The sequence below is a fragment of the Trachurus japonicus genome, chromosome 8 (assembly GCF_045865225.1).
Source record: "Trachurus japonicus isolate A0001 chromosome 8, Traja_1.0".
Lineage (NCBI taxonomy): Eukaryota > Metazoa > Chordata > Actinopteri > Carangiformes > Carangidae > Trachurus > Trachurus japonicus.
The window spans coordinates 8,259,484-8,278,117 of NC_140914.1; the positions used below are offsets into that span (position 1 = coordinate 8,259,484).

At 45.0% G+C, this 18,634-nt stretch overlaps 1 protein-coding gene across 1 annotated transcript in view; it reads right to left on the bottom strand.

Moving 5' to 3' along the window:
- Positions 1–13,748, bottom strand: part of syt3 (synaptotagmin III) — a 38,926-nt gene extending 25,178 nt beyond the window's left edge. The window contains exons 1-3 of the mRNA XM_085783575.1: positions 13,272–13,748; positions 7,458–7,860; positions 4,721–5,111 (exon numbers count right to left, since the gene is read on the bottom strand). Coding sequence (XP_085639701.1) covers positions 4,721–4,871 — 151 coding nt within the window. The 5' untranslated portion in view covers positions 4,872–5,111; positions 7,458–7,860; positions 13,272–13,748. The remainder of the gene's footprint in view (positions 1–4,720; positions 5,112–7,457; positions 7,861–13,271) is intronic.
- Positions 13,749–18,634: the final 4,886 nt, after the last annotated feature.

Below are 18,634 nucleotides of genomic sequence, written 5' to 3' on the forward strand. Positions count from 1 at the left end.
TTTTGGGTCTGATAACTGTCTTCACACAAAAGGACCAATCAGAGCCCTCGATGGCCCACAGCCCTGAACATGAATATTCATAGTTTATAATAAGTAGACCAAGAAGACTCATTACGATACAATGAGCTGATTTTTTCCCAACCACCAGTTAAAGGGATAGTTTATCATTTCGGCAAATTGGCCCATTGCCATAATCCCTATAGTTTTAGCAGTAGGTTCGTTACCTTTAATTGTCGGTGCAAGCTGTTTTTAGAACGGCGGAGCAGAGCCGCGAGCTTTTCAGAGCTATGCGACGGAGGCGAATGGGATTTCTTGGTTTCCCTCATCAAACACATCAAATACACAATCCAACAACTCCAAAACGCTCTAGTAGACAAGTTGTGACCTGCACATTCACCACGCTATGAGATAATAACAGAACGTTACGAGATAGAGGCTAATTTATGCAAAGCCGCTGATGCACGTTCCCGCCAGGGGCAGTTTTTCATCAAGCAGTCTCTGCATTTGCCTCTAAAACAACTCTGTCTCATAACGTTCTGTTATTATCTCATAGCGTGGTGAATGTGCAGGTCACAACTTGTCCACCAGAGCGTTTTGGAGTTGTTGGATTGTGTATTTGATGAGTTTGATGAGGGAAACCAAGAAATCCCATTAGCCTCCGTAGCGTAGCTCTGAGCAGCTGGCGGCTCTGCTCCACTGTTCTAAAAATAACTTGCACCGACAATTGAAGGTAACGAACCTACTGCTATGACTATAGGGTTTATGGCAATGGGCCAATTTGCCAAAATGTTGAACTATCCCTTTAACAAGTCTTCCTCCTTTCTGTGGGCAGGGCCAGTCGTCACCTCCGTGTAAGACCAGCGCTGTCGTCGTGTTGGCCAAACCCCCACCACCACCCTATGTTTGTATCGTCCCACACAAAAGGCCTCCTTTTCTCTTTTAACCCCTTTTCCTTCGATTCAGACGCGTCTCTATGGGCATGACAAAGACATAAGCACTGTTAAATCACACAAAAGAGAATGAAATTTTATCTGTAACAGGCTGACAACAAGACTGAGAGCAAATGAGTGAAAACAAGACAACGGCAGCCAATCCTCCAGCCCTGGGGTGCATCCTCTGGAATTCGGTTCGCTCTCTGTCTCCGCCCTCCCTCCCTCTCTTTCTCTCTCTCCCTCTCTTTCTCTTTCACTCTCTCCTCTATATAATCCCCTCAAACACCCCTCATTCCTCGCTGTCATCTCCTCTCCCATGCTGTCTGCCTCTGCATGCTCCGACTTTATTCCTCTCCTCAGCGACTGTCTCTTTGTTCGTCACCCCTACCTTCTTTTTCCGTCTCCCCCGTTTCTCTACCTCTCCTCCTTTCCTCACGCCTTCTCCCTCTCTCCCTCTCTTTGGTGAATTATTCATCAGCCTGTGTATGTCATTAATCAGCACTTGTTCAAAAGATATGATTGGGGGGAGGCGAGGTGTAGTGGGTGGTGGTGGTGGTGGTGGGAGGGAGGCGAGGGGACATCGATCTGTCGCTGTGGAGAACAAGACCGGGTGGGAAGTGAGGAACAAGAGAGGGGATGAGGAAGAGAGAGCGAGGGAAGACAGTACATGATGATGGAGATCAGGAGGCGGGGGGAGGAGGAGGAGGAGGAGGGGAGGGGAGAGGGGAAAGGACGGTATAGGGAGGAGGAAAAAAAATCAAGACAAGAAAAAAAAAGGACAGCGGTGATGAAGGGGAATGGAGAGATGGGGAAAAAAACGATCGAAACCGCAGGATGGCCAGCAGGGCCAGGATAGACGGAGAGAAAGAGAGGAGGGGGTTGGGGGGGGGGCTGCAAACAGATTGGTGCCCATGTTGAAACAGACATATAAGCTGACTGGGTCTATTCCCTCCGTTCGGTTTCCCCCCCAGAGGAGGAAGGAGGAGGAAGAGGAGGAGGAGGAGGAGGAGGAGGATGGGAGGATTGATAAAGTCGATGCAACTACCACGGCATGTGTGAAAGAGTTGACAGTGATTTAGAGCGAAACCTAAAGCAGGGAGGGGTTTAAGGATGAGAAAGGTTAATGTATTGATCTGGAGGGGGAAAAACAAAGCGAGTATGGGCTACCAGTGTGTGTGTGTGAGTGTGAGTGTGTGGTTGGTTGGTTGGCAGATCAGGGTGCACTGATAAGACGCGGCCGTGATCAAACGTGTGCGCGGGGACTGTCGGAGGCCAAACCGCTCACCTCCATTTGTCTCTCTCTTTAGGGCGAGTCGCCGTGCCTTCCCCTCAGCACTGATCCTGTCAAAGATCCATCGCTAATCCACAAAGCGTAGAGAGCGAGTCGGCAGGCGGGTGGGTGGGTAGGTGGGGTGGTGGGTGGGTGGGTGGCTCGGAGGCCTCTGAAGTGCACCGTGAAGTGGGACCGAGACTCCCTGTCAATCAGCGGCTGATGCAGGGCCCACTGGGAGTCATACACGGCTCCACATCAAACACATCTCGGCTGCTTACACAAGCCGTTCGCTGACAGCTCTCGGCGGCCGCGGCCCCCTCAGAGGGGCTCAGAGACTTCCGTCAGCAAACACCGAAAAATCACAGCTGGTAAAGCGAATGGGGGCCAACGCCTTAAACCATGGCGTGACATTTCTTCACAGAGCCATCCAAATCTCCAGAGGCAACACGCAGCCAATCCGGGGCTAATCTACACTGAGCTACAGATATCCACGCTAATCTGCATAACAGCGCACTGCACTTCCAGATGCTTCAATGAGAACCCACACACAATAATACTCTGCACACAATGCACTCCACCGTGCAGCCCGATGCACCTACTCAGTTTGGTTAAAACGAAAAAAAAAAAAATAGAAAAAAGATCCAGCTCTGAGATAACAATCACAGAAATCTACTGAGACTCTTTTGGGGCTCGTAAAAGAAATGGGATGGACTTGTACCGTAGCCATTTCAATCTACCGGATGAATATTTCATGGTTTGTTGTTCTGAGTGCACAGCACTTCTAACCTGCTTTAAACATGAGCACTCTTCTTAACATTTACCTCTTCATACCTTAAAGTCCAAGCGACACAGTACGCCGTGTTCCTGTGCGCGCCTCCGCAAGTGATGCAGCAAATGCCGCAACGTTTTGATAGACAAAACACCGACGTTTCCATTTAAGTGTTTCAGTCAAAAGGGGCCAGACAGCCAGACAGACAGACACCCAAATCATTTTAGCATCACAGACTCGTCCACTACAAGCTTGAGTGCTGTCACATTCATTTTCCTCTCTATCGGAGCAAAGCCATCGTCATCTTCACATGAGTTTGCACAGAAAACAGCGGTTTATTCCTGTTTCTGTGGAGGTTTTAACACTCGCTGTTGCTGAAGTGCATCCTCACTGATACAAATCAAGATGTCAAGTCTTGTCCTGGATGACCCTGTAATTCTACAAGGATACTTTTTGGGGGGCGAAGTGCTGCTTTAAAAGGGGTTATTTGTACGTTTTCTCTGCCACATGAAGAGGTGACGGTGGCGACTGTCACCTCGGCCAACGTTGCGTTCAGGGGATGAAAGTTTACAATGCATCCTCACTATAGGTCGCTATAGGTAAACAATGTTATAGAGATAAAGACTTGACATTGGTGTTGCTCTCCACCAGTGTTGGGCACATTGCTAATTAGTAATTAGTTATAGTTAAAAGGGTTTTCTTGGGAGTTTTTCCTCAGTCGATGTGAGCGTCTAAGGGCAGAGGATGTTGTAAATGCTGTGTAAAGCCCTTTGAGACAAAGTGTTTGTAAAAATGGGCTATACAAATAAAATTGCCTTGCCTTGCCTTTCCCAAAAAAGTAACTAAGTTAGTAATTGTGTTACTTTTTTATAAAATGCTCAACTCACTCAGTTGGTTAGTTCCAGATAAACAGCTTTTTTCCGACTAGTTGACGGACTGAAAAAAAATGTGTACATTCACTTTAACGGGTGTATTATTATTTTGTGACAGAACTTCTTGAGTCAAGTAACAACGTATTTTATAGTCAGTAAAGGTAGTAGCGTTATAACGAGGGAAACAGTAACTTTTTTGATTACTCGTTACTAAAAAAAGTAGCGCCACCTTTAGCAACACTATTATTTTATAACACCGTGGTTCCCATTACTGCTCTCCACTTCTGGAAACAGCTGTTGGCTTGATAAACAGATGCTACTGCTAACATTAGCTTTGTAGCTGTAGCAAAACGCAAACAAATAGCTGCTTTAAAGGTCCAGTGTGTAATATTTGGTTTAAGGTTTATTAGCAAAATCTGAATATACTACCCATGAATATGTTCGTGTAAGTGTAAAATCGCTATAAAATAGAATTTGTTCGGTTTTTGTAGCCTTATAATTCTTCCAGCCAGCCAGAGAGCGCATTTCGCGACTTTTGCGTTCATAAAAAAACCAACGAAGAGGAAGGCGGAAGGAAAGAAGAAGGAGGAGGAAACAGCAGAGAGAGTGAGTGAGTGAGAAGTTAGTCGGTAGAGAACAGTGAGAGGTCTTTGAGTTGTAAACCTGAAGTATTTTTGTCCTCGGAGGCCACCGTTAATTTGCCGATGGGAAGTCGAGAAATCTAATCTATTTAAACTAGAATCCAAATGCTAGATGTCACGGTTTTCCCCCCATTTTACACACTGGCCCTTTAAGGTGGAGTAAGGCCGGTTCGATGTGGGTGTTTACAAACAGTAAAGAGAAAGAGAAGCTCCAGGTGTGTTGTCTTCATTACCTGCATCCACCTGTCTGTTGCGGCCTCTCAGCAGGTAGCTGAACTCCTCGCAGCGTTCGCTCTGGCCGTAGCCCCTCGGCGAGTTGAAGCACAGCTCCTCCACCAGCACCAGCGCCTTCTTACACAGGTCTTCATCCCAGTCCCCCGACATCCTCCAATCCGCATCGCACTCTCACCAGCAGTCAGCCAATGACAGCGCAGCCCTCGCCGCCCTCACCTATCGGACGGCGCTCGGGTAAGAAGAGTGTTGGCCCGTCCACCTTTTACAAGGCGTGAACTGAGGAAGAGGAGGAAGAGGAGGAAGATGCGGGGGTGTCTCGGTCCGGATCACAGAGACCAGACTGACGCGCCCATGTGTGACTGAGCGACACCCACCCCTCTCGCTTTTCCCCTGAAAGAGATAAAGGGAGAGGAATTGGCAGCGTGAGTCGCGAGGACATAAAAGTGTACAAATCAAGTTTTTGGCAGATTGGTCACCTTACCCATTAAGTGCAAACACTGATGCCAAAACCATCAGTGTGTACCTGATGGATCATTGGCTCCTGCGCTACATAACATCGCTTTAGCATCGTGATACAAGGCGACTGGCATCGAGCGAGACGGGAGAACATTTGAACTAGTCGCAGCACATCCGAAAGTATCCTGATGTGCAAGAAAGTGAAGGTTCAGTTCATCTAAACTATGACAGAAAACCATTTTCCTACTGAACCTCCTGATGAAACCTGTTGACAGCGAAGTCTGTGGATTATCTGACTGCAGCAACCACTATCGTAACAATAAACATATAAGGAATCATTTTTTCAGGAAAAGGAAAATCACACCTAGAGGAAAAATTGTATGGACCTCCTCTTTCTCTGATATTAATTGGAAAACAACATGGCTCCTTCCACATAAATTTGCTACCTCCAATAAAATCAAAGAAGTTCAATATAAAATCATACATAACATTTACCCCACTAACATCTGTCAAGATTTGTCAATATTGATGTCAAATGTGTATTTTGTAACGCTGTCAATTTTCCCAAATTTTTTGGAAAGAAAATTGAAAATTACATCACCTTACAATTCAACCTTTCAATTAATTTGAAAGCCAAGGATGTAGGCTACTATACTATAATAATAAGGAGCGAAAAATTCAACACTTAATTAATCTGATTATTCGAATTGCGAAATTTCACATCCATGAAGCCAAATTCTCTAAAGGCCGACCTTTCTTTCCTGTGTTTGAAATTGATTTCAAGAACTACCTTGAATATATAAAAATGATTGACAATAAGAAATGTATGCATACTGTGAACATAATTCAAGAACTATTTAGAGGAATGTAATATGCCTGCCTTGCCTGTTTTCCTCTTTTTTTTCATTTTATTTAAATTTGCTTTTATTATTATGTTTAACTTTATACCTGTACTGACATACATACTTTGTTCACTTTATGTCTCATATGATGTATGTATTTATTTTCTTAATGTGAGATGCCAGACTCTGTTTTGTATTATCAGAAGGTCAATTTTCTGACTGTAATTGGAATTTTTTCAATAAAGTGTTGAGGAGAAGAAAAAAAAAAAGATTATCTGCAGCAACACAATGTTGTTTTTACTTCTTTTTTTTTCAAACCACAAATTAATTTCCACTGTGTTTTTTGCACAGGAGGTGACAGGGAAGGAAAGCTCTTGGGTAAGTGGAGGCGCCATTCAGTCTTTATGTGGGCAGAGGAGCCAAACCAATGAGTTAATGAGCCTTAAAGGACCAAAGGACCCCTGGAGGTACAAAGAAAGTCCTGTGAACTGAACTGAGCTTAAAGGAAGCTGTGCAGCGCTCCACAGCTCTGCAGGGTTGGATGTCGGTTCTTCGTGGGGTTCGGTCCTATGAGCATGTTTTAGGGGCGGGGGGGAAAGATCAATACAGAATAATATTGTGATATTTTGTTTGGTTTGTGTGACCTTTTAATAAAAACTGTAAACTGCAAACAGAAATGTAAGTTTTTGGTTCATGAATGTTGAAATACTTCTTTTATGGGATCAAACTAAGAACTTAATTGTATTAAGTAAAATGTGTGGAACAACTTTTTCCTTTCCAGCATAATTTAAGTAATAAATCGTAGTGCATTACGATGTTACTGCAACATTAAGGAAATTGCAACATCGTAGCAACAGCTCTGATGCTGATAGTGTTGAAATAAAAGGAAGAAAACTACATGTATTGTAAATATGTGGAGGAGGTGCTGTAAATGATGGTGCAATTTAAAATGTACCATCATATAATGCCGAGTTAATGATTCATTTTAAATATTCATACACGCGCAAACTCTTTAATAAGAGCCGCATTTCACTTTCTATTACTTAAGTGTCAACTTTCTGACTCTGAGTAAGAGCAGATGAGTCAGGACTCACTCAACACGATCTCTCCAGGATGATTTCGGAGTTTAAAAAATGAGCAATGTGTCTATCATCCTGAAACTTTGTGTATTGTATAACACACATATTACAACTTCCTGTAACACAAACACTTTGATAGACTGATCCTCCTCGTGGTACAACAGGAACGAGTCTCAGCAGCTGCTTTAGATTCACATTCAGCTACACAGAACTACTGTGCAGCGGGGGAAAACCCCAAATTAAAGCATTTCATTACCTTAGATAATGTCATAAAGCGGTTTGTGTTGTGTTGTGTTGTGTTGTGTTGTGTTGTGTTGTGTTGTGTTGTGTTGTGTTGTGTTGTGTTGTGTTTTCTTTACCTTTATTGGACTTGACTCTGGAGATTCTGGGCCATGTTGAATTTGCGAGCCGGAGCGGAAACAATCCACATGTAGAAAGTTTTCTTTGTAAATGGATTTGGCTAAAGAATGCAGAGTTATGCCTGCAGTGCATGCACAACCTTTAGCTTGTTATTTTCCTAATGTTTCCAAGACCAGAAACGGGCAGCCTGCAGACAAGTGGCTCTTTTTTTTTTTTTTTTCCTTTTTCTCCGTCTTCCTCTACAAGTAGTGAAGCAGTCGAGCTCTTAGTCATCTAGCTCCAACAGGAGACGGTGGGAAGCAAAGCATCGGTATCTGCGATCTCTCCAGCACATCGGCGTGGATTGGAAGTCGCTGTCAGATTTGTGGAGACTCTTTTTCTGAAGCTCTCCAACAACATCACCTGGAGAAAAAAACAGAAAAAAAATCAATCGATAAATCAATACGACACATAAACACGAGTGCAGCAGAGACAAACACCGGCAAAAAAAACCCAGATGTTTGGATGGACACAAAATCTAATAAAACATCAGACTGAGGTTATAATTAGCTGAATTAAGTCTGACTGCCTTATGTCTGCGCTCCTTGTCCTTTCATCCAAGAGAAACTAGACTTCTTTAGCATACTGCCTTTATTTTTGAACTCATTCTGTCTAAATAAAAGCAGGTCAATGCCCAAAACTCCAGTTTCTCACAGTCTATGAGGCTCCGGGGACTCTGACTGACGAGAATGTATGCAAAGTTGTGTCTAATAATACCGATCTATTGCAAAGAAGAAATAAAAACGAACCCCTGTATTGAAAATGTCTGGCAAACATTTCTTTTCTTTTTTTTTTTATTTCTGCACAAGCCCTGGAAAAACAATATTCATGGAGCGTGGGGTCAGCTCACTTATCCACTAAGATGTTTTGTCCTTGTGAGGCGGCGGACCTATTTCTCAAGCAAGGTGCCTTGTCGGACAGGGGGAAGGACTATTGATCATTTGATGTATGTTGTTCTGTGAAATGTCAAGCGTCAGTCTTTGTGCATTGAGTGGCACCTCCCTAGCAAAGTGCTCCTTATGTGTCCATCTGTCTTCCAGCCATCAGTCAATCACCACATTAGGCAAAGACATATTTCACTCAGGGAACAAGACGGAGAAACAAGAAATGCTTCTCAACTTCCCCCCCCCCCACGTCTCGCCGCCTCTCGCAGACAGAAACAGACTTTTTCTCTCTTGTCTTTGTCTCCTTTTCACATCAGCTGATTGTCACATTAGGATAGGGTGTCAGTCTAAAGGGAGCTCAGATAAGGTGGAGTCTATTTATCTGTCCATCACGGTGCAGCCTTTTTTGCAGAAATGAATCTGAAATTAGCAAATCAAAACGCCATCCAAACCTTACATCCTTGCACAAGAACCTCCTCTCAACCCCCCACCACCACCCACCACCACCACCTACTCCCTCTTCGTCCAACTCCACTCTCTCCCATTAAGATAGTAAATCTGTCTGAGTGACTTTAAAACCCAGGATATCTCAATCTGAGGAATGGCTGTCTGGCACAAAAACTGGCTGCCTCAAATGCCAGGGAGAGCATCAGAATGGAGGGAGAAGAAGAAAAAGAAGAGGAAGAAGAAGAAATGGAGGGGAGAGACAGACAGAAAGAACGACTGTGTGGCGAGAGAGACAGAAGAGGAGGAGGAGGAGGGAGGCAGAGAGAGAGTGTGAGGGGGAAAGAGAGATGCTGACATTAAATTGGAGACGAGACAGATAAAGAGGGAGGGAAAAAAAATTGGAGCAGAGAAGGGCAAAAAAAAAAACATAGGAAGCTGGCGGCGAGGGTGACACAGCAACAATGGTAATCAAGGGTTTGAGGACGCAATTTACTACAAGGAAAATATTTACAGAGGCTGGTTATTCACAGATAAATATGCCTTCAGAGACGTGTTGACGAATCCGAGAGCGTCATGCCCAGAAACACACGTTCCTACTATACTGTAGCGAGAGAGAGAGAGCAACACTAAACCTCCCACAGATGCTCCATTGACTGCTGCTCTGCTCTGCTCTGGGATCAATACTCCCAGGGAACGAATACGCCACAACACAGACCAGCCGACCGGTAAGGTCACTGTCCGATTGGGCCGAGAGGAGACAGGGAAACGGCGTGCAAGGTCACAGTCTAATCACAATCACACCACGGTGGCGGCGACGGCGGCAGCGGCAGAGGAGGAGGAGGAGGAGAAACAAGAATGAGAGTAAACAGGTTCCTGTGCAATCACACGACAGACAGAAAAGGAGGAGGAGGAGGAAGAGGAAAAAAAATAAAAGAGGAAGTCTGTGCTCAATTATGAAAGAAGCCGGCCACTGAGCTAAATCTGGGAGGGAGGGGGGACAAGGAGGAGCAGACACCCAGTGGGTATAAACTCTAAAATCAAGCCAGAAAGAAGCTGCAAGTTCAACCTCTCCCTCCTCCTCCTCTGCACTTGTGCCCTTAAGCAAGATATTGCCCCCTCCCACCTCCCACCTCCCACCCCTCTGGGTGACCACCTCCTGTTAATCACTTTGGATAAGAGCATCAGCTAAACGTCTCATTTTTAATGGCTCTGTCCAGCCGTTACATCCTCAATCTAGCTTATAGGCGATAAAGCAGATGAGGCGTTTATGTTTGTATCCCCTTATAATGAAGGGATCATTCTTGTATTTGCACAGGGGGGATTTCCAAGCCGCCCTCCAGGTGCACGGAAAGCGGGCGGGAAGAAAATAGAAAAAAAGAAAAGGAAGACAGAAGTCCAGCAAATCCAGTACAAATTTAGAGAGAGGAAGCAAAAGCTCAGCATGCCACAGTACGACTAGGCTAGTTCTTATTGCTGAGACATACACCAATAAATATTTATCTAATATCGAATGCACTCCCTCACTCTTTTTATTTTTTGAGTAGTATTGGATTTTGTTTTTTATTTTTTAAGCTCAGCAGCAGTCCTCCCACTATAGAGATGCACTGGTTTTCTCTCCCCCACGCTGGGAAGCTCCACCGAAAAAACAGCGGAAGTGAATGTGAATTTGATAAAAGATGGAGAGAGAGGGGAAAAAAAGGAAAGAAAAAAGGAAAAAAGGAAACCCAGGAGGCGTGTTTTTCAGTAACAAGGATCATCTTAGAGAGCGTGACTGAAATCTGAAATCTGTGTGTGGAATCTGTCTCTGAGGGATGAATCACACACCTCAGCTGGGTTTGGGAATTTACAGTGATAAGGCCTTTGAAAAGCTGCTGTCTGCTGCCGAGGAAGAGGAAGACGTTCAGATGCTTATACCACCAACCCTGTGATCTATACAGCAGGGAGCCCCCCACCCAACGCCCCCTCTCTCTCTTTACATCATCATCATCATCTGGCGTTTCATTTTATAGTCAAATAATACATATATTTGCCTTTATGTTGAATAAAATCCACTTAGAAAAGGCGACAGAATTTAATTTCAGGTAAACCAACAACAACAACCAGGATTCTCACTCAGAATTTGAACTAATAGGAAATAAGGTTTGTTGGGAAAATGACTAAGGATTTTTTTTAAAGAAGAAACTGAACACCTTCATAATTGCAAATTTTAACAGAACAGTCAGAGCCTTTTTTTCTTCTTCCTTGTGTGAGAACATAATGTTTTCTTCTGTATAGACAAAGGAGACTAATCCATTGGATAAACCTAATAGGATGTTTCGGGCAGATCTCGTTGAACCTTCTTTCAAGTCGTCCTATCTGCTGCCACGCTCCCTCCTTTTGTTTTCATCCGTACCTGGAAGTCATCTTTAATTGAACCTCTCATTCTTGCCCTGAATGCTTCTGTTGTTGTCTTTTGTTTCGAAAAAGAAAAAGAAGAAAAAAGAAAAGTCTGCAAATGGTGCTTAAGTGTTTAAGCAAATTTCACACCCACTGCGTTCCCCCCCTTTAAAAAAACCCAAAACATGTCGCTTCCTGCTGGCTGCACTTCCACAGTCTGGTGACTTGGTTTCGCCCCTGTGACCTGCTTGCTTGCTCCTCTCTGCTCCAGACTCTGAAGCCGTCTGCTGCTCTGCCGTTCCCTGCTGGGCCGTATCATGTTGTGTATCACCTCAAATCGATGTACTCGTGTACTCTTAGATCATCCGCCATTCGCCAGCACTGTCCCTGATTCATAGAGGTCGTGACCTCGCTCCACCAAGCGCTGGCTGGCATATCCTTTCCTTGCATCACTTCCTCTTCTTTTTTTTTTTTTTTAGAAAGCCACGGCGATTATGGTCTGCCGGAGACAATGCTATCATCGCTCCTCTCTGCTCACTCGACCGTGACGGATTGATGCACGAGGGGTAAACAGATAGGGGCTACTACAACTCATCTTTTTGGTTACTCCAGTGGAGCAGAGCTCTGGGACCGAGGCGGCGCCGTATGAGGCCAAGATTGAACGTGGGGATATTAATGTCTATTGACTGGAGGTAATAGCTTTGCGGAGCCTCAGCCTCGAGGTTGTCCCAATTTAGCCTGTCCTATAATAGCTCCTGCACACCCTTTCAGGCAAATAAATAACACAAGGTGGGAGTTAGTGGGCTTTAATATCTGCTTAAGCCCATATATCTCTATAAACATGCAACCAAACACACACATACACATACACACACTAGCAGGAAGTGTCTGCTTGTATTTCCGCCTATTTCTGTCCCACATTCACACGTATCAAAGGTTGCTGTCCAGGCTTTCACAGCTCTCTGCCACTCCGGGCCTGTTGGAGCTGCAAGTGTCTAAATTATCTATAACATGACACAGGAACTAGAGAGCAAGTGGCTCAAGCCGGGAACCCTGGGATATTGGTGCTGCTCTTCCTGTCTCCTGCACAGCCAGAGGAGAGCTGCAGAGTGGGACCTATTTACAGACAGGGAGTGTAATCACACACACACACACACACACACACACACATATATATATACAGACAACGGCCGCCCTCACTTCATTTTTCACCTACTGCTATGTCAGAGTCGGTGAGTCAGTGTGTCTCAGTGGGTTTTCTTTCTCTTTCTGACCATTTGCATAAATATGGCTCTCTGTGGTGGGAAGCCGGAGCAACTGTGTCTTTTTTTTTTCTTTTTTTTTTAGATGGTACAGCTAAACCGGGGTGGGGGGGTGTGTGGAAAAGGCCTGGGTGTGGGTGTGGGTGGAGGTGGAAGAGGAGAGGGGGGAGGAAGGGGAAAGGAAGGGGGTGAATTACGCACGTCTTACGCACGTCAACCTGTCTTCTGTGTGTTTTCTGCGTGCTCGTGCGCGCACCACCACCACCCCCCCTTCCCTCCTCCTCCTCCTCCTACTGTCTGTTCGTCTCATATCTAATAGCGTTTGCGCGACAGGAAGAGAAAGACGAAAAAAAAGTTCAATCATCATCATCAGTGAGGATAGGTGCCATTGATACACTTGTAATACAGCCACGATACGCCTGTTACTGTATGTGTTATAGCTATAGACCTGGCACAGCCTATACATAGCCTCACAGATCTAGACTGCCTCTTCACTTACATGCATCCCGCCACTATATAGGCTCGAAACATATAGCCCACCTATACCGATGGAGGAATGCAATATGGAAGCGCCAGGGTGATGCACAAATAATATACATTAAATATTAATGGGAAAAACAGACACATGCTGCTGGATTTAGGGCAAATTCAGCGGAGCCCGGTGCAGAGCTGCAGGATCAAAGCAGATATGATACAGAGAAGAGAAAAGAGAAGAGAAGAGAATAACGCGCACATCGCAGATTATCACACAGAGCCGAATGCATGCTGTGCTGCACGGGCAACAAAAGCGGGAATGTCCTCCTACCTTGGCGCTGCAGAAACCAACCACTGTCTCCCCCACCGCGCACTCCCTCTCTCTCTCTTTCTGTGTCCGATTCCCCCGATTTACGAGCCTGTCCGCTGTTTTAGTCAGATGCGACGCTTGTAAAGGGGCATTCCGCCCTCTTTCGCTCTTGTCCACCCCCCCACACACACCTCTCTCTCTCTTCTCTCCAAGACGCACCGAGCAATAAGCCCCGCAACCGGGATGGCAGACTGAGAGGGAGAAATGGACAATATGATATCTCTCCCCTCCCCTCTTTTCCCTCCCGTCTCCTGTGTTCTTCTCTTATATTTTCCCCCCTCCTTGTGTTTTTCCTCCTCTCTGTTTCACTATCCCCTCCCTCTCACTCTCTCTGTCTCTCGGCTGCTCGCTCGCTCGCTCGCTCGCCCGCTCCCTCCTCTATTTTTCCTCCCTGTGCTCTGAATACTAATACTCTTCTTTCCTCTCGCTGCCTCTACAGCCCGGCCAGTGCTAAAGACATACTGATGTATGTGGGGCGTAGAGAGGATGGAGAGAGTGGTGGCCTCTGTGTGTGTGTGTGTGTGTGTGTGTGTGTGTGTGTGTGTGTGCGTGTGCATGTGTAGTCTTGTGTGTATTACTGGGAACCAAAGAGGGGGGGTGGGGAGTGGGGGGGAGTCCGGGATGGTGTGAAGGGTAATGGCCACTCTCAGCCTGGAGGGTAGGTGGGTGGGTTAGAAGGGCCCAGGATCTTGTTTGGTCTTATTAGAGCTGTGATTAGATAATAATACTCCTGCAGATGCCCCCTGGAGAGGTAGTGTTGTTGTTTTTGTTGTTGGGAGTGGAGGGAGGGATGGATGGGAGGGGGTGGGATGGGATGGGATGGGGGGGGGGGCATAAAATGTTACTCCTTTTTATTATGGTAGCATCCCTGGGATGAGAGGAAGAAGAGGAGGCGGAGGTGTTGCTTGGATGTCAAGTCGGGTGGAGAGCGGAGATGGAAAGGAGGGCCAGTGCTGTTCGGCTCCGGGCCAAGAAAGGGACATGGCTCTTAGCCTATGTGTGTGTGTACGTGTGTGTGTGTGTGTGTGTGTGTGTGTGTGTGTATGCACCATGGAAACCTGAATGAGAGTGGCTGAGGTACACAGAGGCCATGATCTAGTTAGAATGAAACACAGACTTATTGGAGTCCAGATTAGATTACGATATTCCTGCAGGCCTCATATAAGGGCGGAGGGGGGCACATAAAAACGTTTCTCTCTTTTATGGTAACATCGCCAAGGATAAGGAGGAGGACCCTCCACGGTCGCAAATAGGTTTACGCTGTGTGTAAAAGTGGTTGTTTTTTAAAGAGGCGTCCCTCAGGGCAGCCTCTCGGGGGCCTTGTCTTACTCCCAGAGGAGTCGTCATTGTTGTAGTCTGCTGAAATGAGGAAAAACTGTGATTGATTTACAATTGAATTAGTGGATTGAACAGTAGGAGAATGTAACACGGACGCATTTCTGATTTCCAGATGTCAAATTATGAATCACATCACATCCATCAACAAGAAATCTCATCATATCTATCAGAGAGAAATAATCAGATGGCGTGTGGCCCGACGGAGGGAAACAATCCTCCGGGTTAATGATCGGCGAACGTGTGAACCCCTGCATTAGGGTTCCTCCTCTGCCTGCTGCTGAAACTGTGCCAGCTTTAGCAGTTATGTAAGACAAGTCATCCTTCTGCCCCTCAAGATTTCATTGCATATGGGCCTCGCTGCTGCCATAATAAATTTACATGGGGAACAGTGTGTGCTTTTTGATTCTTGTTCTGCCGCGTGATGTATGGCCGAGGTTCTCCATATCACCAATCACCGGCGGTGGCGTTTCCCTCATTTCTTACTGTCGCTGCAGATGTTTCTCCTAAAAACTCCCCTTGTTTCGCTGCTCAGAGAAAATAAGTCATTGGTCATGTTTGTGGTAAGGACAGGAAGCGTGGACATTTTTCTTTTTTTTAGTCAAATTGAAAGTGCTCCTTCCCCGAGTTTTGTAGTGAAGATAGAGGCATGCAGGCACCTTCATATTTAAAGACAGCACACTGATGAATTAATCATTCGCCCAGACTGTGCCCAAAAACCTAATGGGCCACGCAACACAGAGAACATCCAGGCCTTATTAACAACTTTGGTATGGAAATTCAACATGGGTTTGGCTCAGAAACTATTATAAATGCGCACTTTAGAAAAAAAAAAAACTCTGATCAAACAGTTTTTTATTCATAAAAATGCTAATTACAGGTATCTGATGAGTTTGGCAAGGGAAGTGGGTTGGTGGAAACTCTTGAATAATCTTAGCTTAAGTGAATCCAAATTTGATCTTGTGCTTTTTAATGAAGAGCAGAGATCAAGACAAAGATTTAGAAAAATGTTTTGTATCCACAATGAAAGACGGTCACATTAGAGGACGACTGAGGACTAATGTTCCTGCTGAGCATTTAGATTTTTATCACGCTGACAAAATAATGAATTCTTGTTTTCCCTGATATTTAACGAATGGACAGAATAATATCACTTTTGTCTATTGATTTTATTCCATTGACCACATAATAATACAGCACATTCCCTCCCCCATTACCAATAAGTTGTCAGTCACACACTCACAAAAACTGAAATATCTTGTCAGTTTTTGCATATTTCCCAGAGAAGTTCAGCATGAATGGGCAGGAAATAATATTGAAAAGAAAACACGTCCTACGTAGTTTAATGAAGTAATTATATGTCACTGTCTTTGCCATTGTTCTGGGAACAGTGATGGCAAAGGAAGGGTGGAAAAATAGCCGTGTTTGGAGCCCCTGCAGCGAGCGATGATTGACTGATAAATGAGAGTAAACAGTGACCTCTGTTAGCTGTCACAGCGGAGCACAGAGCGCGGCTGAGACACACAACAGAAGAGGGCAGGGATGCATAGTGAGGAAGCCAGGGTACAGACAGAAGAAAGGAGAGGAGGGGAGAGCAGAGGAGAGTGGAGTGGAGGAGAGAGGGAAAGTTAAACAAATGGCATCGAGCAAAGAGAAACTAAAAGCTCGGGCCGTGGGCAGCAGCTACTGTCAGCCCAGAGACCTTGTTTCCTCTAAAAACAAGCTCTGGCGTGACAGTATCTCTTTTATATAGGGCAAATTAATCAACCCTGACAAGTGCACACAAAACACACTTAGGCACTTGTTTTCACACGTTTGCATACGACAAAGCGCTGAGAGTACGTGCATTTAACTGTAAAAATCTACTATACACACATGTGCTGACATATATAGGAAGTAGACCACGAGACGCTGGAGGGGAGCAGCAGCCACAGAGAGAAACTAAGACCATGGGTGTCAACTCAATGATGCAAAGTATGTTTTTAGACAGAGCGTGAACAGGAAAAGTCACAGAATGTATTAGAAGTGTATTAGTAAAATCTAAAAAAAGAATAGACTGCGCCTGAGGGAGAATTCAGGGCCAGTGTTTCCTAATCATTTATCACAGTGACCACAGAAAAACCTATTTCCATCAGTCTTGAATCATTTTCCAATTTTGTCCCCAGAAATGTTCTTGATAGAAACAGACTGAATGATTTCTGGTTACGAATGATATTAGACAGTTTGTTGTATTTTAGTCGCCACAATGTCGACTTCATGCTGATGTCCTTGTGCAAGTCCTAGGACAGGACCATAGGATAATGGACAAAGGAACTATGTCCCAATTTAGGGGCTGCGTCCTTCACAGAGAACACTGTCTCTGAAGATGTGTCCCAGAAATCCTCCGCCTGAATGTCGGCGTTGTTTGCTTCCATATTGGGCAATGAATTTTTGGATAGGCTGGGCGATGAACTATCCACACGTTGAAGCCTTTGGTCTCAGGTGCATTCGAGGGAACATTAGAAATTGGATAGTCTGGTCTGTCCTCCCCTGAAGGACGGGCCTCTACCTCGGGACAGTTAGTGAGTCTCATTGCCGTAGCCTCTTGTGTCCTGAACTTTTCACCTCTTTAGCCCTTCACCATGATGAAACATGGGGTCAAGAGTGGTACAAAGCATTTCGTCACTGCAGACAACACTGTCAACTAATATTACACCCACATCCTTGAAGAGATGCTTCCTCTTCTAGTATGAGGCTGTCCATTTTCACAAATATGTCCAGAGAGGCCTCAGTTTCTCCAGTTTATCCTCAAGGTCGACAGACAGATTCTTGACTGATCAATATGACGCCTGTTGTTATCTCAAAGTGATACAGTTATGATGAATTATGCATCCTTGCTGACAAAGGGAGAGGTGAATGAACTCCCTAAATCCAGGGTGACTCAAATGAACAACCACATACATCATACGTATAGGGTGACATCAGGCCAGGGACTCGCTGTTCTTTATTGCCCCATTACCTCACCTCAGCAGCTCGGTGGAGACGAGGCTCTGTTAGGTGACACTGCCTAGGAAAAGTTGCAGAATATTAAGCTTCTTTCAAAAGACTGTGTGCACTGAATCCTTTGTAGGGGTGTGGACTTGTCTCATCTTGTGTCATCTTGTCTCCTTCAGTAAGTTAGTCCCAACAGCTGTGGAGTCTTGCAGTTAAAGGGTTTTAAAACACACTGGACTATACATCAGAGACAGTAAATTCTGTGCAGGGATCAACAACTGTCGGAGTGTATAACACGGGATAACTGTTGACCGAACTCCAGTCAAGGTGTTCATTTTAAAAACTTGGTAGGTACTTGACAGCTCAAGACAGGTAGTGGGTAGATTCCCATACTTTTCTGCAGCATCAGTTCTTAGCCATGTTCCCAAATCTAAGACGATGACTCTAACCAGGAGAACAGGGGGGTGTCCCTCTTGGCAAGGCAAGACGGAGGAGAGAGACACAGACATCATTTTCAAAGCTGTGCTTTTGTCTGTATGCTTCGTCTTGTCTTGCCAAAAGGGACAGACAGTCAAAGTTGCCCATATAGCTCATGAAGTTTTACTCTCTCAGCAGCACCAACAAAACAGGACATCAGTTGGATTTAACTTCTGCAAAACAAACTCCTGTGGCAAAACAACAGAGGCTGCTGTCCAACAAGGAGTTAAAGTAAAACTAGTGTTTACTGCAGCTTTATTTTATTTTCAGAACTCTGACCACTGATATTATCAGTCAATGAAACACTGTTTTGACCAATGCAATTTCTTAGATAGCCAAGCCAACAAACACCTATAGATCCATGAAGATCGAGAAAAAAACAACATTACACAGGCTACCAACCAAATTGACACTTCGGTCAGATTGGCAGTGGTTAGAGGCCTCTACACTCCTGTCCCAGCTACCACTCTCCTTCAGGTTCATGTGAAGTGTTTGTTTCATTCAGGTTCACCACTAGTTAAGTGGGCGTGGAACACCTG